General features: G+C 41.2%; 2 protein-coding genes and 1 pseudogene across 3 annotated transcripts in view; 2 read left to right on the top strand and 1 right to left on the bottom strand.

The window, feature by feature from the left end:
• Positions 1-16,729, top strand: part of LOC147227795 (uncharacterized) — a 412,630-nt pseudogene that overhangs the window by 249,238 nt on the left and 146,663 nt on the right.
• gpr101 (G protein-coupled receptor 101) lies at positions 1,245-2,942 on the bottom strand. Its single transcript, XM_086158026.1, has 2 exons — positions 1,937-2,942; positions 1,245-1,714 (listed from the first exon to the last, which is right to left on the bottom strand). Exons 1-2 carry the CDS (start codon positions 2,720-2,722, stop codon positions 1,379-1,381), a joined length of 1,122 nt encoding a protein of 373 aa, XP_086014152.1. The 5' UTR covers positions 2,723-2,942; the 3' UTR covers positions 1,245-1,378.
• Positions 6,916-16,729, top strand: part of LOC147227797 (uncharacterized) — a 101,438-nt gene continuing 91,624 nt past the window's right edge. The window contains exons 1-3 of one of the 2 annotated variants that reach the window (XM_086157942.1): positions 9,786-9,885; positions 9,986-10,041; positions 14,435-14,580. The gene's annotated coding sequence lies outside the window, so the exon portion shown is untranslated. Of the gene's footprint in view, positions 6,977-9,785; positions 9,886-9,985; positions 10,042-14,434; positions 14,581-16,729 lie in introns of those variants that run through there. The other variant, XM_086157943.1, reaches the window with a different exon arrangement.

Genomic DNA, 16,729 nt, shown 5'->3' with positions numbered 1-16,729 from the left:
AGTTTTAATACTTGAAAACAAAGTTCTCTGCTAAGTAGTATGACCCACCCCTTCATTTTTTACATTGACAGGCCATTAGAAACAAGTTTGATTGTCATTCATAGCACTGTAGTATGAATGTCTCATGAGTGACTAGCTTAATAAAAAGTGCAAAAAACTTTCTGTTTGGGTTTTACCACTTATGAACAATACCTTTACAAAAAGTTTGTTATTAAGTTCAATGTTATGCAAGTACAATGTAATTTAACCACATGCAACTTACTCCATCATTACAATGGTTCTTTTTTCTCCAATGATGAGCCATGCCACAATTACCCATCCTTTACATGGTGACAAGCAGAAACCTTTTCATGAATACATCATGAGTTATCCACAAAACTTCCAAGTTTTCAAAAAATACTTTTTTTTTTCTCCCCAACATTAAGCCTTGCATAAAGTCAACATCATAGGTCACGTTTTTGAAATACCAGCTGGTCACCTAAAGGAAAGGCTACTCCAAATAGTTGACAAACAAGAAGTACTTGACAGAACACTTTTCTGAGTCAGAAGTTAAACAAGAAAGCCTTCACAGTCTTTTGTGTATTCTGTACTGACAGGCACAATGAATCACTATAACTGCTTTTTTACTTCAAAGGTGCTTTAAACTAGTTACTGCGACAACAAAGCAGATTTTTCATTTGCGGAACCAGATTAATTGCAGAAATGGGCAATACCAGTTCTTTTTACCCTGAGTTTTTATGTTGCAGGTGAAGCATGCTTGTACTAAAACAATCCATCTGATAAGGCCTCACCAAGACATCATGGGTAAAACACCATATAATGTTATAAGGAGCTTAAGCAGTTGTGCAGATACTGCAGATCAATGTTTTGTCAAACAACTGCTGCCACTAATCTGACCAAAATGGTCAAAACACATCATTTCACTATAAGAAATTCTTACAGCAAAATACCGACAGCAAAACAATTCAGTTGCAGGCAAATATGCAAACTTAATTTTTAGTTTTGTTGTGCCTTTTTAAACTGAGATTGATTTGAATGCCCATTCTGAGTAACCATAGCTACTAGCTAAAGTGTTTTAAGTAATTTACAACATTGATGACGGTTTATAGAGACAAAACCATAACAGCTTTAAACATTCTTACTTGCCTGGCCTATGTGGCCCACGCTTTTCTGGTTCTCTCGAGAATTCCAACAAAATATTTTGTGTTTATTCCCTTAACCATTGTCACATAATACATTCATGGCAACACAGCAAAATAACACTTTGTGTATTCATAATGACTATCAGCGTGACTAACTCACACTTTTTTTTTTAAAGGCAATGAAGTTTATGAACGGTAAAATGAACATCATCAATCTGTCCTTATGTTAGTTTTAGTTAATGGATTTCTTTCACTGCAGGGCGTGATAGGTCCTTCTCAGAGCCAGCACTGGTCACTGTGGTCTCTTTACGGCTGTCCCTTGACTTCCTCTCAAAAGTAGGAGATGAGGATGTGGTGCATTCTTCCCATGTCTGCAGAGGAACGATTCTAGTGGCGAGGCTTTGTGGTTGAGCGTGCGCACCTGAGCGCCCCTCTGTTGTGGTGATGCAGCTCTCCACAGCAGAGCTGTGGCCGGGACGGCCCTGTTTGCAGAATAGCCCACAAAGTAGAGCAAGGAATTCCTTTCTTACACTTCGGTGCATGTAGCCATAGATATACGGGTGTAGGCAGCACTGCAAAAAGAAGAGCACAAGAGCGAGAGAGGACAGCCAGTTGGGCACAGCTGCACCCGTGCTCATTGATAAAGTATTTAGTATGCTGTAAGGCCCCATGCTGAGTATATATGAGGCCATGATCACAAAAACTACACGTGCTGCCTTGCAGTGGTAATGGAAGCGCCTGTGTCTTACACGGGCATGGTAACTCCTGGCTGGAGGACCTTCAGGTGAACTTGCCTGCTGGGGCTTGTGCTGTCGCTGTGGGCTGTTGGGTGGCTGGATGTCCTTGGCGCAAGGTTGAGAGTAGGATTGCGTCTGAATGGGGTGCACAAGAGCATTCTGCCTCCGAGCCGCTCTGAACACCATCCAGTAACATCCCAACATGATTAGCAGGGGCAGCCAGAAAGAAGAGGTGGACAAAATTACAGAGTAAGACAGACTGGACGACCAAACCACAGAGCACGTGTTGTAACGATGGTCAAAATCAATTGCCCCCCAGCCAAACAGAGGGGGTGTGCTCTGCAGGAAGCTGACCCCCCAGGTGCAGATGATCAGGTTGGTGCCCAAATGAGGGGTCATGCGTGTGGGGTAGGACAGAGGATGGATGATGGCCAAGTAGCGGTCCACAGAAACAACTATAATTGTGTTGACACCAGCAAATGCAAAAAGGTGCATGAGCACCACCAAAGCCTGGCACAGTCTGGTGTCCAGTGGCCAAACACCTGGCACAGTCGCTGCAATGGCAAAGGGCATGACTAATATGGTCTGGAGTAGATCTGCCAAGAGGAGGTTGAGAACGAAACGGTTGGCAACATGAAGAAGCTGAGGCTTTCTCTGGAACACCAGTAGGACCACCACGTTTCCAAACAAGGATACGCATACAATCAGCGATATAAGCACGATTTTCACCACGCTGTTGGTCGTGGGGGACCAGACCGGGTTCTTATCAGCGTCAGTAAAGCAGGACTCCCAGGGTACGCTGGTGGTGTTGTTGCCAAAAGCAAACACCTGAGAGCTTGGCATGGTGAATCCCACGCCGGTGCCAGTGGGTGCATGTGGCCTCACATCCAGGAATGTAGAAATGCAGTCAGTTTAGTTGCGTTTTATTCAACACAGTGACAAAGGGGAGTAAGGTGTCTTTGCTTTCCAGCAAAGAAAAAAGGTATTGGAGCCGATCCTTCATTTCAGGGCTAATTACATAAAAAAAAAAAAAAAATCAACATCCATATGTGAAAATTTAAAAAAAAAACACATCATGAGACCATTTCATTGCAATGGGCGCGTTGATTCTGTTTTCCACGGGAGTAGGGATGGATCCAGAGGAACTGGACGGGCCTTATTTCTTTTCCAGCCCACATCTGCAGAACCAAAAGACCGACTTTGTCTAACGACAACGGCAAAGTGGCGTCGATCGAGACGTCGGCACCGACAGTCAGGTGTCCACACCGTGGCAAAATCTCGCGTTTTGGTCAGATATAAATAATGTGTTATACCTTGACGGGGCCGGTGAGGCTAAGGATGCTTTCCCTCCGGCGTTTGCCTCCCATCCTCCGCTCCAATTTTAGCTCCAGTCAATGGCAGCGCGCTTTCACGGCTCAGCTAACATATGCTCAGTGTCTTCGCCCAGCGGGGGTCTCGCATCCAGACGAGCGCATCTCTCCTTAGCTGCTCTTTTCGGATTTCATGCCAGATGAAACATTTATTATGTTATCAGCTTTTCCTCCCGTCATCGGTCGACTTACGGTGGAGTCCCGTCGGCGAGGTGTCATTAAAACCAAGGACACCTGCTCTGAAATCCACCCCCCTTCACCCCCTTCCTTCACGGCCGCCCCTCCTCTCTGCTTCACGACCCTGTCTTAACACCGAAGTACGGACAGACACAACCCCCCCTGTTTTTTTTATCTATTTTTTCATTTTTTATATTTTAGATTTTTATTCTTATTTTTAGCATGTGGATTTTTTTTTTAAATGTCGGTTGAAAACCCTGAAATACACACACACACACACACACACACACACACACATACATATATATATATTCAGAGAGCATAGAACACACCACCAGCATTGTGGTTGAGCTGATCCATCATATATGTATTTCTACCTCGTTCTTTGTTAGGTTCTTTCTTGGTTACCATGGAAACTTACATGTATTGAATATTTGATCTGGATCTTAAATGACTGGCTGCCCAGGCGAATATTATAAAGCCAAAAGTGAAAATTCCCCAAATATGCAAAAGAAGAAAAAATATTTGCTGTCTATTTGCATTGTTTTATAAATATGTTTTCCACACGGATCAGTGAAATTATTGTTAAAACTGCAGTTGTTTGAAAACAGGCATTTAAATTCATACAAATTGCATCTTTTTTAAAAACACATAATTCATTCCAGGTTTTATATCGTAATGCCATACGGTGCCCTTTGTCTTAGTGTTTTTACAATCCTCAAAAACACTCCACTACTGTATGGGAAAACAAAGTTTTAATGTCAAAAAAAGGGATTCTACAGACTGAATTACCATTACCAATGGACTGAATTACCATCACCAATGGCAATTCCATTAGCAATACCATTCAGGATTTGCATGAAGCTGAATTGAGAACAATTTTAAATCTCCAACTTTGTTTAAAACACTGTGTGGCTCCTTTGTATGTTTCCATCTCATTGCTCTTCGTGCTCATATCAGCTGCTTTATTTGTGTCTATTTGAGCAATCAACATCCCTTTGATGTGACTAGTAAGCACCCTGTGTTTTAGATTCTGATTCAGTTTGCAAATGACATGCCGCTCGCCACAAAAGCGTGGGAGATATTTCCCTGTTCTTGTGCTGAATGGACTGTGGTTCAAAGGGACTCGCAGGCCTGCTGCCTCATGGAACTGTCAGACTGGCAGTAGGTAAGAGTGCTCACTGCAGCCCCAGGCCCCCCCTTTAGTTCACTCATTGTTTTCCTTCCATTTATTGCTGTTCAGTGACACCTATGGGTCAGCACGATAAAACACAAGATGACAGGGGAAATCAGCTTTGAAAGCTCACATCTTTCTCTTCCGTTGAAAGTGGAAAACCCTTCCTCTGTCCACCGAAAGACAAACAACAACCACATTTTCACTGTGATGCTGTGCATGAATGCTATAGTGGCAGTGGTACTGAGGAAAAGAAGTTGAACTGGAGGCAGCAGAGATGAAGATGTTGAGGTTCTCTTGGGGAGTGATGAGGATGGCTAGAATCAGGAACGGGTCCATCCGAGGGACAGCAATGTTAGTTCTGGAGATGAGTTGGAATGAGATGGTTTGGAGATGGATAGAGGAGAGATAGTGATGGGAGGATGCTAAGACTGGAACTGCCAGGCAGGAGTTAGCCAAGCAAGTTGCCACCCCCTCCCCAGATACTCCTTGGGGGGCAGGGCTTTCAGGTAATCTGCTCCCCAGCTTGAACTCTTTACCCCTGTTCCTGTCTTTAAATCACAACTCAAAACTCACTTGTTTGGAGGGGCATTAAATTTGAAATCGCCTGTACACCGTCCCTTTCTACAGTGTTTTTTTTTCTATATTATTTTTACAGGTTTTTATTTCTAACATCTCATGATTTTAATGTACAGTGTCCTTTTGTGTTCTGAAAAGGTGCTTTTAAATAAAATGTATAATATGACTGAATAATAATAGATAAGATCAACACTAATAAAGTAATAATAATCGTGATCATCATAATCATGTCTTCTACAAGCACTAAGCACTCCATGAACCCTGCTATTTTGCCTGAGATATACATTATTACAAATGAGAAAAGACAATTTCTTACAGTTTTTTCTTAAAAGCAATTATCATGAGGACTTTCTGCTCAAATAACTTCAAAAGATTGCATCCATTAAATATGGTTTAATCCCAGTCTTGGCCTTTATTTTACTCGAAAACATGTTCAATTAAGGTACTTTTAATGTGTAAGTGTTCATGTGTGAGTGTGGGTTGGGGATTTGTAGCATTTTAAGAAACGATGCACTGGGTTAATAAGTATGTTCATCATAAATTGAGCTTGAATGTTCAATAGCAGTTTGTGACTGTGACTCCACATAAGCCCTCCATTTTCATTAAGTCTGGTTTGAGTTTAATTTCAGCTCATTGTCAAATATCTCACTGAATTAACATCACTCCTAGCAAATGTCCTAATTTTAACCTGCAGAAAAATGACCGTAAGCATTGCCCAACATGTCTCTACTTTAACACACGACACTGTCTTGATTCCACCAATAATAATAATTTATCTTTTATTGATCCCCGTGGGGACATTTGTTCTCTGCAATTAACCCATCATGGATAAACCATGAGCAGTAGGCTGCCGTCCACCAGCACCAGGGGAGCAGTTAGGGGTTCAGTGTCTTGCTCAACAACACTTGCCACACCAGGAGGAGCTGGGAATCAAACCAGTAATGTTTGGTTCCTCTACCTCCTGTGCCACGCCACCCCCAAACTAAAGCTGTAAGCAATGAGAGAAAGGCAGGCAGATATTTGTTAAATTCTGTTTTCAGCTAAAACATCTGTCAAAGGTATGGCACAATGTATATAATCATTGTATGTACCTGCTTTTCTCATTTTAATATTAAAACTCGAACTAACAAATTGTAAGACAAAGAAATAAGACCATAGTGGTTTACAGTATTTCAAAAATGTGATTTCAGAATGTAGCCTAATTGCTAATTTAGGATTATTTACCCCTTCAAGTTTAAAAAAAAAAAACAGTATTGCTTGCTATAATAAAAAAAAAATCACAGCAGTTTATGGCTGGTCAGAGATCAACAAGACACAGAGCTGACTGCAGGTTTTATCGAAGTTGATCATCAGATGAACTAGTTAACAGGATCAGGATGTCCGTGCCATGTAGACGCGGGTATCAGGACAAGGTAAAAGGTTGTGAAATAAAGAATATAAAACTTTGTATTTTATTTACGGCAAAACAACCCAAGATCCTCTGTCTTTGCATTAATTCAGTTCTTTGGTGTCTTTCTGACACTTATTTGGTGCCCCTTGTATGAATGATACTTCTTCTGCTGTGGATGTGTCACACACTTGATGAGAGGGAAATAGCGAGAGAGTGCAAGAGAGAGAGAGAGAGAAAAGGGGGACAAGTGTTAAGGCTAAATCTGTAAGTGGATGAAGACTCAATTCGAGCAACTTTCTCACCAGGAAGCGAGAGATTCCCCCAACAGAGAAGACATGATAGGGAAAAGAAGTGAACAATTCAAGAAAGCAGCTGGGGATGGAGAGATTCAGTGGCTATGAAAATGAGTAAGGACTTACATAATCTTCAGTGGTTAAGGCTTTATATTTAAGACAGACGCATTGATGGGATAACAGGTAAAGCTAGAACTAATCGAATCAAAGGGCAATGTTGCCTTTAACTGGATGGACGATAAGGTTATAGAAAATTATACGTTGATAGGTTTGCAGGTATTGCAGGATTTTTATCTACTCAGAGAAACTTTGAATTTTTATGGTAATGTAGTAAAGGAGCTTATGCTCAGGATTGATAATTAGTTGGGTAGAGAGGACATATAAATTGTTTTCTTCACTCGTAAGCCACTCCTTCAAATCTTCCTTTCCAATAGTCACAACACAATAAATTCAAATATTACTTAACTGTATCTAAATGTTGACATTTTTATAAGATTTTTGTTATTCTGTTCTTTTGTTTTATAATATACAATAGTTAGGAGTCCTCACTCAGGCATGACAAGGCTGTGCAGTCTGATATTATCCTGACTAAATATATTCCAAATAGATACCTGGTTTATACAGTGATGAAAATAATCTCAAGGAACAGATCGCTCTCACAATAATATATAATATTCCTCAATTGTTTGAGGTAGTTTTCTATCATGCAGATTAAAAGCCTTGTCTCTACTTTGTATAATCAGAATCAGTATCAGAAATACTTTCTTGATCCCAGAGGAAATTGAGTATAATATTATTTTATTAGCCCTTTGACTTATTAAATTAAATTAAATTAAATTAATACAAATCTCTGTGAGTGACTCTCAACACAGGTCATCAAGTTAACTCGAAATTAATTTCTAACAATATAAGCAACAGCAATTTCACACAGGGCCAATTGCGTTGTGTGCATTAGATTGAGTGAATGCATTTATGTGTATGAATGGGAAAGCGTGAACAACCAAAATATTATACATGCATGTAACTGACCGCGCAATGCTGGAAAACGATAAAATTTTCTTTTTCAGGGAGTGATAAGATACCATATTCTGACTTAAATCTTCAATGCAAGCCAAATCCAAAAGTCAGTAGCTATATGGTGCAATATTTTGACATCCAGTTGAAAGTAAACCAAGTTTTTTGTGTCGGTATCATGTGACTGGAATTCCTGGGACATATTTCTCTGAGATAAATCATATCATTATAGTTTTCAGTGGAGGGTTAGTAGTCAGTCACAACCCTTTTTGTGTTGTTTTTATATCTGACTTATTGTCTGGTCTTGCTCTCATAATGTTTTAAAATAGACTCAATCTTATGAAGTCTCATGTGGTGACAGAAGGAATGACTGTGTTTAAATTGCAAACTTTTATCAAGTAAAGTTTTCTAGTTTAATGTTATTTACTGTATCATTGAAGAATATGCTTTTTTGAGTCATATAGAATAGGGAATTGTTTTCACAGTCATATGTAGTTGTGACGAATGTCAGTCTTCCATCTCTGGACACAAATTTAGAAATAGAAATGAATTGTCATACATGACACAAACATGCACACAGACACACACAAACACACATTTTTGATAGAACAAGGCGACAGTGGGCAACTGCAAAGAGAAATCTTTGTAAACAAACAGATTGAGAGCAACCGTCACTGCACCACTTTCTAAAGGGAGCCTTTCATTTTATTGCACAGTTGTCTTCAAAGCCCAAACAGTTTACAAGTAATTACTTGTGTTTTCCCCAGAAGGTGATTACTTTGTCACACTTGGCAGTCATTGTCATCGGGCGTGCACCACACTCATCAGCCCCACAAAGGGGAGAAGTGCTCGATTGATGATGAACACTCTGCAGCTCAGGGAGAATTTAAAAGTACATTTATGAGGCTCTTTCAGGAGATTAACTTGCAATAAGGGCTACCTGCCATTGACACATTCCCTATATTCATGGTGTGAGCACAAAGGCTTTTTTTAAGCAGGGCACAGCTGCATGAAAGCAAATGGTCAATTGGTATAATAGTCTCAAAAGACAACAAACCTGAAGTAGATGGAAATAGAGTGTTTTTGGATGGCCAGCATCCATTCAAAGGCAGGCCATTCCTCCTTTTGACCATTTAGAATCTTGCCACTCCACCAACCTAAGCCTAAAACTAATTATTTTAGGACAACACGTTATGGTGCAAAGTGGAAAAGGGAGAGTACTCTTGACCAAAGTGCATTTTAATTCAGTTTATCTATTCTGCAGATCACCCTCCAAATGAACGTCACACATCACAAGGTTGGCAAAATCAGGAGGATTTTGGTGAAGCTTTGCTCCCCTGCTTAAAGTACGAAAGTTAACGCTGAAATAATGTCTGTTTACACACGAGTGATTGTACACATAAGAGTAAACCCTGTATATATTTGTGCATATTGCAAAGCACAGCTGTGTAAACTTTTTATTTTTTTGCTTTTTTTTTGTAGACACCTTCAAAGGCAGATTAGACTGCAGCCACAGGGGCAGATCTGATTCCATTCATTAAGCGGAGAGAAAAACTGCATGTGTCCTTGATTGCCTAAATGTGAGAATAGCTTATGCCATTATTTCAGATGAGAAAGTGGGCTTTGAATGGATTTGCTTTAATATAGCAGACATGGGATACCACATACAGAGAGACAGAGGAGGGGGGGCAGAGTTCTTTGCTTTTGCTCACGTAGTGGAAAGGCCCTGACAGGTGTGCTTTTGTATGCGTATGTCTGTGTGAGGGTGCGGCAGATTGTGTGTGTGTGACTTTGTGCGTGTGCGCATGCTTGTGGCTATGAATAAACACGGATATGAGGTTTGTGTGTGCGTGTGTTAAGCCTCTTCATGATGTGCTGCCACTCCCTGGTAAAGAGAAGGGCCTTCTCATTTATACTTGGTCAGTTCTTGTAACTTGCCAGGTTTCAGTGCTGACCCACACAAGAATCAGAATAACGTATCCTGGGATGGATAGCGACAGAAATTGTGTGTATGTGTGTGTATGTATGTGTGTGTGTACATTGAAAAAATCAGATGTAGATATTACAGCAATGGCATGAGTAAATTAACTTGACTACATCTGCCATAAGAGTTATCCTTCTTATACGGGAAAGTCTCACCGCTCAACTTGAATCTTGGATCTTTGGTAAGAAAAATTTATCATGTCTGAATTAACATTCAAACAACTTTATATCCAATGTGTTTTTTTAACATAAGATATAGAATTCTGTAAACGTGATCTGTACAATGTTGCTTCTTGCCACACGTGTTATTTTTCCAATGCATGTTCCCTCAGAGAGAGGAAGAATTAGCTCCTTAAGTTTGACATCACTGCATGGTCAATGAGGTAAATGACACTTAAAGGTCAGAGGCCACCTCATGTAATTAAGTGATCAGGCATCAGAGATCAGTGGCTAATCACAAAGTCAGATAACCTCCTTTTTGCAGGCCTTCTGTTCCAATGGTTGGGGGTAAGTGGGTCGTAAGTTCCTATTTTATGAATCAGATGCATTGCTCAACTGAAACAACCTTTGTGGAAAGAATGATTTTATCATTGCAACTTGAAACTATTGTAGTTTTGTATTGGACCACTAGATGTCAGGATGTAACTATTAACAGTTCAACTCCAGCCCCCCCCATCCTTACCCCTCTACACCAGCACCTGAGGGGGAAACTTGTGAGTAGCCTACACATGGTGTGACAGCTTCCCCAGGAAGCTCGGGTGACATTTGCCTCACTTAATGACACAAGCTAATTAATCATTAGCTGTCCCAGAGGTATTGCTGTTAGAGAGGCTTTGTCGTGCCTTCCCCCAGTAGGGGGTCCCAGCCTCAACATGTTATGTATGCATAACTGCCTCATTCTGTGCTGCAACATCTTAATTCTCATCCGTTTAGCTTGTTTGACTGATCTACACTCGTTTGTATTTAAACCTTCATCTTGGATAAAGTCTAATCTGCTGAGAGATAGATCACCTTAATTTCTCTCTGCCTTGTCGTGCAACGTGGTGTGCCTCGGAGTTTCTTTCCCCATGTAAGCCCATGTTGTAATACACATGTAGTGTTGAGGAAAGATTATATTGATGGGCAAAAAGGAGATTGGTTTGTTGCTTCAGTAGTTTTAACAAGTTCTCATACATTAGTACAGGGCTCATATAAATTCTATTCCAATTTTTAAAAAATGTGCCTATTGTTAAAATTGAATGGAAGGAAATGATCAATCTTTCACTCAAAATGAACTGAGAAGTTGTTTTTTTGTGGCTTCATCTGAGAAAACCTGGTTAGCTGTAAGGTGGTAGAATATTTTGCATTTGAGATACATTGAATATGAACCCAAGCTAACAAGGCCATGTAGGTTATGAGTAATTACCTCTCAAGGGGTGAAACCTTTACTAGCTACTCTTTGAGTCCAGTAAGAATGTGTGAAAAGCCTTTGTGAAATATGACGAAAGTGAAATCTGCCCCCAGTATGTGTTTCTATCCCCCAAGCATCATTACCGCTCCCCCTACCAGGTCGTGGGCCAGTTTTAGACAGACTGAGTCTGCTCTTCACGTACAGGGGGCAGAAGTCTTGGCCAGTGCACATGTGGAAGGGGCCATTGGGGGCACTCTCTGATGAGGGGCCTGGCTGCGGGAGGGCTTTGAAAAATGGAAGAGGTTTCGGGATGAGACTCAAGGTACCCTTGGGATACTCTGACCCCTGACACCTGCTCCTTGGCCCGTGTGCTCTATTGTATGACCTGAGAATGGTGTTTACATGTGAAGATATTTTGACTGCTTTACAGGTAGCTCAAACTTTTTTTGCTGCAGTTGTGAGTGAGCACAAAATATCTCTTTGTCCACATGCGCCCGTGTAAGATCCATATGTATATACCATTCGTCAAAGTATTGCATTAAACTGCTCTCAATTTTACCCGTAATGTTATCCGAACCAATTTCTCATAGTGCAATATGCTAGGTATCAGGTTACAAAATGTCCAAAAAATTCCACAGTGTGGAAACACGCCATATCTGGAATTAGCTTACTGCACATCATTGCATGAAATGCTATCTTTTACTATTTCAATCTTTTATCTCTTATTATTTCAATTATTAAGAACTCATACAAATATTAATTAACTAAGAATAATCAATTAAACTTTGGCTGCCACATCAAAAAAATTCCTTTCGTCAAGCAACATAGATTTTACTTTTTCAATTTCTCACAAGTTACAATAAATATGCAAAGAAGTATTGCGTGAGATGCTGGCGCTCTTAATTTCCCAGGTGCTGTTTAATATCACTGGGATATGCACGACTCCTCATTTCTACTCCAATCACGGCCAAGGTTTCATTCGGCTACAAATTGCCATTGTAATTTTTCTGGTATTGAACAAACACAGGCCTTTTTAATGCTTTGAAGATGTAAAGTGAAATTAAGTTCTTATCCATTGTGCCTACAAAGACGTCCATAAAACAAATCTAAACTCCTTGAGCAAACCAATTGCAGAGATAGTCACCAAATTTCATTCATATGCTGTTATAGTTCTCATATATTGGCGCCTTGTTGAATAACTCAGTGATTTAGATTGCTCAGTTGTGCCTTAAGGAAAATCTGCAAAGGAAATCTGTGCAAGACATCTGCGCCTTGACCTTGTGGATACAGAAACCCTAGTTTCCAAAGCCCTAGCAGGAGGCCTTTGGACATAATACATGAAGACACAATAATAACTTATCGTTCTTTGGATGTTTAAGACCGCCTTGAACCTTTAAGATGCATAGATGAGTCTACCGCCATGTTTTTCCTTCATCTCTGTCTTGGAAAACACCGGGGCGTGTCCCTCCGGTGGGAACTCCATCTGTAGACCTAAAATGATGGCACCACCCTTTCCTCCACACCCAGCACCGTTCACTGTCTGTTAAACAAACAGAGAAGCACAAGCACACGCACACACACACACACCCACACATACACTGACAAGAAGACGAGGCTGTGTAAATACCTGACAGTGGAAGGGTTTTTGCCTTGGAACATATTTAACAATGCACACTCAACACCCGTCCCATCACAGCAGGAAGCCACAGGAAACAGATGAGGACAAGTCAGGCTGATCAGGAAAACCCCAGCCTACCTCTACCTGCAATGCATTCTGCTCTCCGACCTCTGGGCCTATGAACAACAAATCAACATGATTTTCTATTGAATGCAGATATTAGATTTGAAGAGAAGATAGACTTGATGAAGGAACAAAAATGGGGTTGTGGGGCGAAGGGGTGTCACTTGGCGCTTTGTTCAGTCTGCCTGTACTTATCAACCTTCATGCATGAAATTACCCTTTCTGTGGTTGCAAACCCCGTCTTGCTACCAGCGGCTTTAAGATAACTTATTTACTCACTTGTTTATTGGCATCAAAGTAAAGCTAACTTTTCAGCACCCCCTCAGCCCCAAACCCATGCAGTTGAGGCTTCTTAGCCAAGGCACTTTCATGATGTCCTGGGCGGAGCTAAATATTGCATGTGATTCTCTATCTCTAGGAACCCCGCAATTACATCTGGCACAACTCTGCATGAAGTAAAGCTTTATAAGCCTTTGTGCATTGGGGCTTTGAAGATCTTCACCCCTCTATAAGTTTGCTTTTTGTCCCCCTCTGTTGTAGACCCCCCCCCCTCCAATCCCCCTGTTCCCCAGCTCAGGACAGAAGACAGAATATGATGTGTCGTCTCCCTCCTCACACAAAGCTCAAGTGCATTGGACACACCTTGGACGGCACAAAGGATGAAAATCATGATGAAGCTTGAAAACGCAGGACCACGCTGCCAAGCCCGATAAAGACGCTTCAAATGTCTAGCAGCAAACAGGGGCCTTCTCTTTTACTTCCCAGGGCCCTGCAATGGGAGGAAAAAAAAGAATTAGAAAAAGAGAAGCTGATTAAAGAAAAAAAAAAGTCTGAGGTTTTTTTTTTTTGAGACCAATGAATGTGATTTAGGGTAATGTAATGCTAAAGAGAACATTAGATTAACATTTGTATGTCTGCTTTTGGTATGAGTACAGGATTAACCAAAAACATCCCTCCTTTGAAGCAGGGAGTCCATAAATAAACTCTGCTGCCCCATCTCCAATCCCCTTGTATCTTCAGCTGTCTGCTTATAGATGCAAGACCGAACCCTGCCATTTATACTGGAAATCGGTGCTGTTCTCCTCTTCTCTAGTATGAGGTACATTTGGCCTGTTTCAGGTGGTTTTTGGTAGGCAATAATTTCAACACCTGGTCATTAATTTACATTGGACATATGTGTAATTTTGTCTTGACTTTAATGGTCTATCTTAAAATAAAAAAAAAACATATAAAATGAATTTAGGACATTCAAGAGGCTTACCAAAGTAAATATCGATAACTTTTTGTCCCTTTATGTGTTTTTCCTTGCTATTTCGCAACATTGAAATTGTCCAGACAGCAGAAAAAACAACTTTTCACCAATGCTGCCTTCTACCCTTCAGCCTCTCTTTCTCTCTCTCTCTTTTTCTCTCCCTCCGTATCCCTCTTTCCCTCATTGAAACAGATGGCGTTTTATGCTGGGCACAATCAGGACTATTCAGTATAAGGCTGGGCAGACCCTCCCCACCTGTGCTCACTCCAATCACAACCTAATGAACACACTGGGAGCAGCCTGTTCCAAATCATTCCCAGTTGGAGCCAGGGCTACAGGTAACCCCCCTTGCTGTCACACTCTGCACCTTTCCTTCCACCTCACCCGCTTGGCAATATTTCCTTTGCCCACCCACCAAAACAGATATCAGCTACAGCATTGAAACCCTCAACTTCCACTTTTAATCAAATCAAGATTCATATCTCTGTGCTGTCAGCATTCCAACACAGTAGCATGTCGCTGTGCATGCACTGAAAAACATATATGTTACATGTGAGCAGGTCTGGACTGACAGCCAACGTGTTTCTACATTAGCGATGAATTTGTTCTATTTGATTTATCTAAGAGTTTCGTATGCAGCGAGCTAATTTGCTGAGGGACTGCTGTTGGTAAAGGTCTGTCTACCATGTATATATACATGCGCACATTTGGAAGCATTCAAGGAATAGCATATCGTGTAAATGATAAGCGTTAACAAAATCAGGCTTCTCTGTTTATCTTATCGGCATGCTTGTAAAACTTAACATGTCACGGTTTATTAAACGATGGATAGATTGTTTGCAGTCTGGGCTAAATGCAAGCTCCAGCTGTAGCATTTGCAGCCAGTTTATGGTACATATTCTTGCTCTGAAGTTGAACAAGAGAAAGACTATCGCAAGGTCTACTTTGTTTCAAAAGTTCAGAGCAGTGTTGTGTTACCGACACCTACATATCTGTACTTGAAGGGGTACGTGTGGGCTGGAAAGGGCTATTCTACATCATGGACAGTTGACATCAGAAGTGTGCTTTAGCCAAGAGCCTCTGACATTCTGATACACCCACCAACATCCCTGAGGACAAAAGAAAAAAAATGAGGGCGCCTGCCTCACCAATTGCTGTAGGTCCTCAGAACCCACAGGCTCCCAGCCCCCAAGTGGGTGTCCATCACTGGATTTGACAGAAGCACTGCCCTTCTGGCTACCCTTCTTTACTGTCCCTCTGGTCAATCTGCACCTCAATTGGCCCTGTACTGTTGGGTGATGCCTGGTCCTTCTGCCGCATGTCAAAAAGAGCCAGGAGCCACAGAGGAAGTGCAAATATCCTCTAATGGCCTTGATCCAGATGGATGCACCCATAACAATAGGCCCCGTGCCTGTGGTTTGGGTGTTTTGTCAGCGAGAATCTCAGAGGCCACCACAATAACACAGCAAAATTATGCATGCAGGCCAAGTACCATTGACATGTTAAAGAGAACTGCCAGTTTCTATGATAATTAAGTTAGCTCATTCCAAGGCAAAGAACTCTTTTCTCTCACCATGTCTTTAAAAGACACACTGGGCACATAAGGGTAGCCTTAAGACAATGGACATAGGAGGACAAGTAACGGATTCAGTAGGTCACCATTTCTCTGCCCATTTGCTTAACATAGGGCTATACATCTCTTGGTGAATACTTCTCGATAGGCTTGCCTTTAGGGAGGTGTTCTGTGGGTTTTACATTCTATCGCTTGCCATTGATGCATTCTATGCCCATATACTTGACTTCACATTAAGCTGAAAATACAGCATAAGAGGAGTGCAAGTGAGGATAAAACACTTGAAAAGGACTGATTTCAGTTCTTGAGAAAATGGATGAGTTTTATCCGTTGCGCCAAGGTTATCAGTGCACTGTGCCTCAGGTGGGACCAAAAGTTTCATCCCAAGTTCCTCCTAGCCGGTCAAAGTGCGGTTGAGCAAAGACACTGAACTCCTAACCTAACTTCCTCCTGGGTGAGGTGGCTGCTCACTGCTAATGGTTTACCATGATGGGTCTGATGCAGAGGACAAATTTTGCTGTTGTTGTGCGGTGTGTATGACTGAATGTGACATTCTTTTTTATGACTTTTCCAGATACACACTATCCAAGGGTGAATAATGACCTGTTAAGCAAGTAATAACATCACTAGCATCCCCTTTTTTTCTGGATGTTTTGATACATTGAGGGGTGCCTGAACCCCTTCTGCTTCCATCAAGTCTCATTTGGAGTGATTTCTGTGCAGCTGGAGTGTGTTTGGTTAGTAACATAAATCCAGAACACCAGTGAAAGCTAACTAAAGCCTCTTTCGGAAGGGTTTGGAAGTTAACATTTATTTAGAGTTCAACGTTTCCTCATCAGACACGCCGAGGCAGGTCAGGGACACAAGAGGGCATCTCTTGTGCCGCTATAGAATAAAAACAAAAGTCGGTGGAA

This window comes from Fistularia commersonii, chromosome 13 (assembly GCF_037954325.1).
Source record: "Fistularia commersonii isolate RoL2024-O1a breed Wild chromosome 13, RoL_Fcom_v1.0, whole genome shotgun sequence".
Classification (NCBI taxonomy): domain Eukaryota; kingdom Metazoa; phylum Chordata; class Actinopteri; order Syngnathiformes; family Fistulariidae; genus Fistularia; species Fistularia commersonii.
Note: the sequence above shows the minus strand (reverse complement) of the source record. Positions and strands in the feature narration are given on the sequence as shown.

What these genes read in the sequence shown, in the direction of transcription:
- gpr101 (XM_086158026.1), bottom strand. Translation starts at nt 2,722, where the DNA reads ATGCCAAGCTCTCAGGTGTTTGCTTTTGGCAACAACACCACCAGCGTA. An exon ending in GACAGCACAAGCCCCAGCAG is followed by an intron (nt 1,715 to 1,936) that starts GCAAGTTCACCT and finishes TTCTTTTTGCAG; the next exon opens with TGCTGCCTACACCCGTATAT.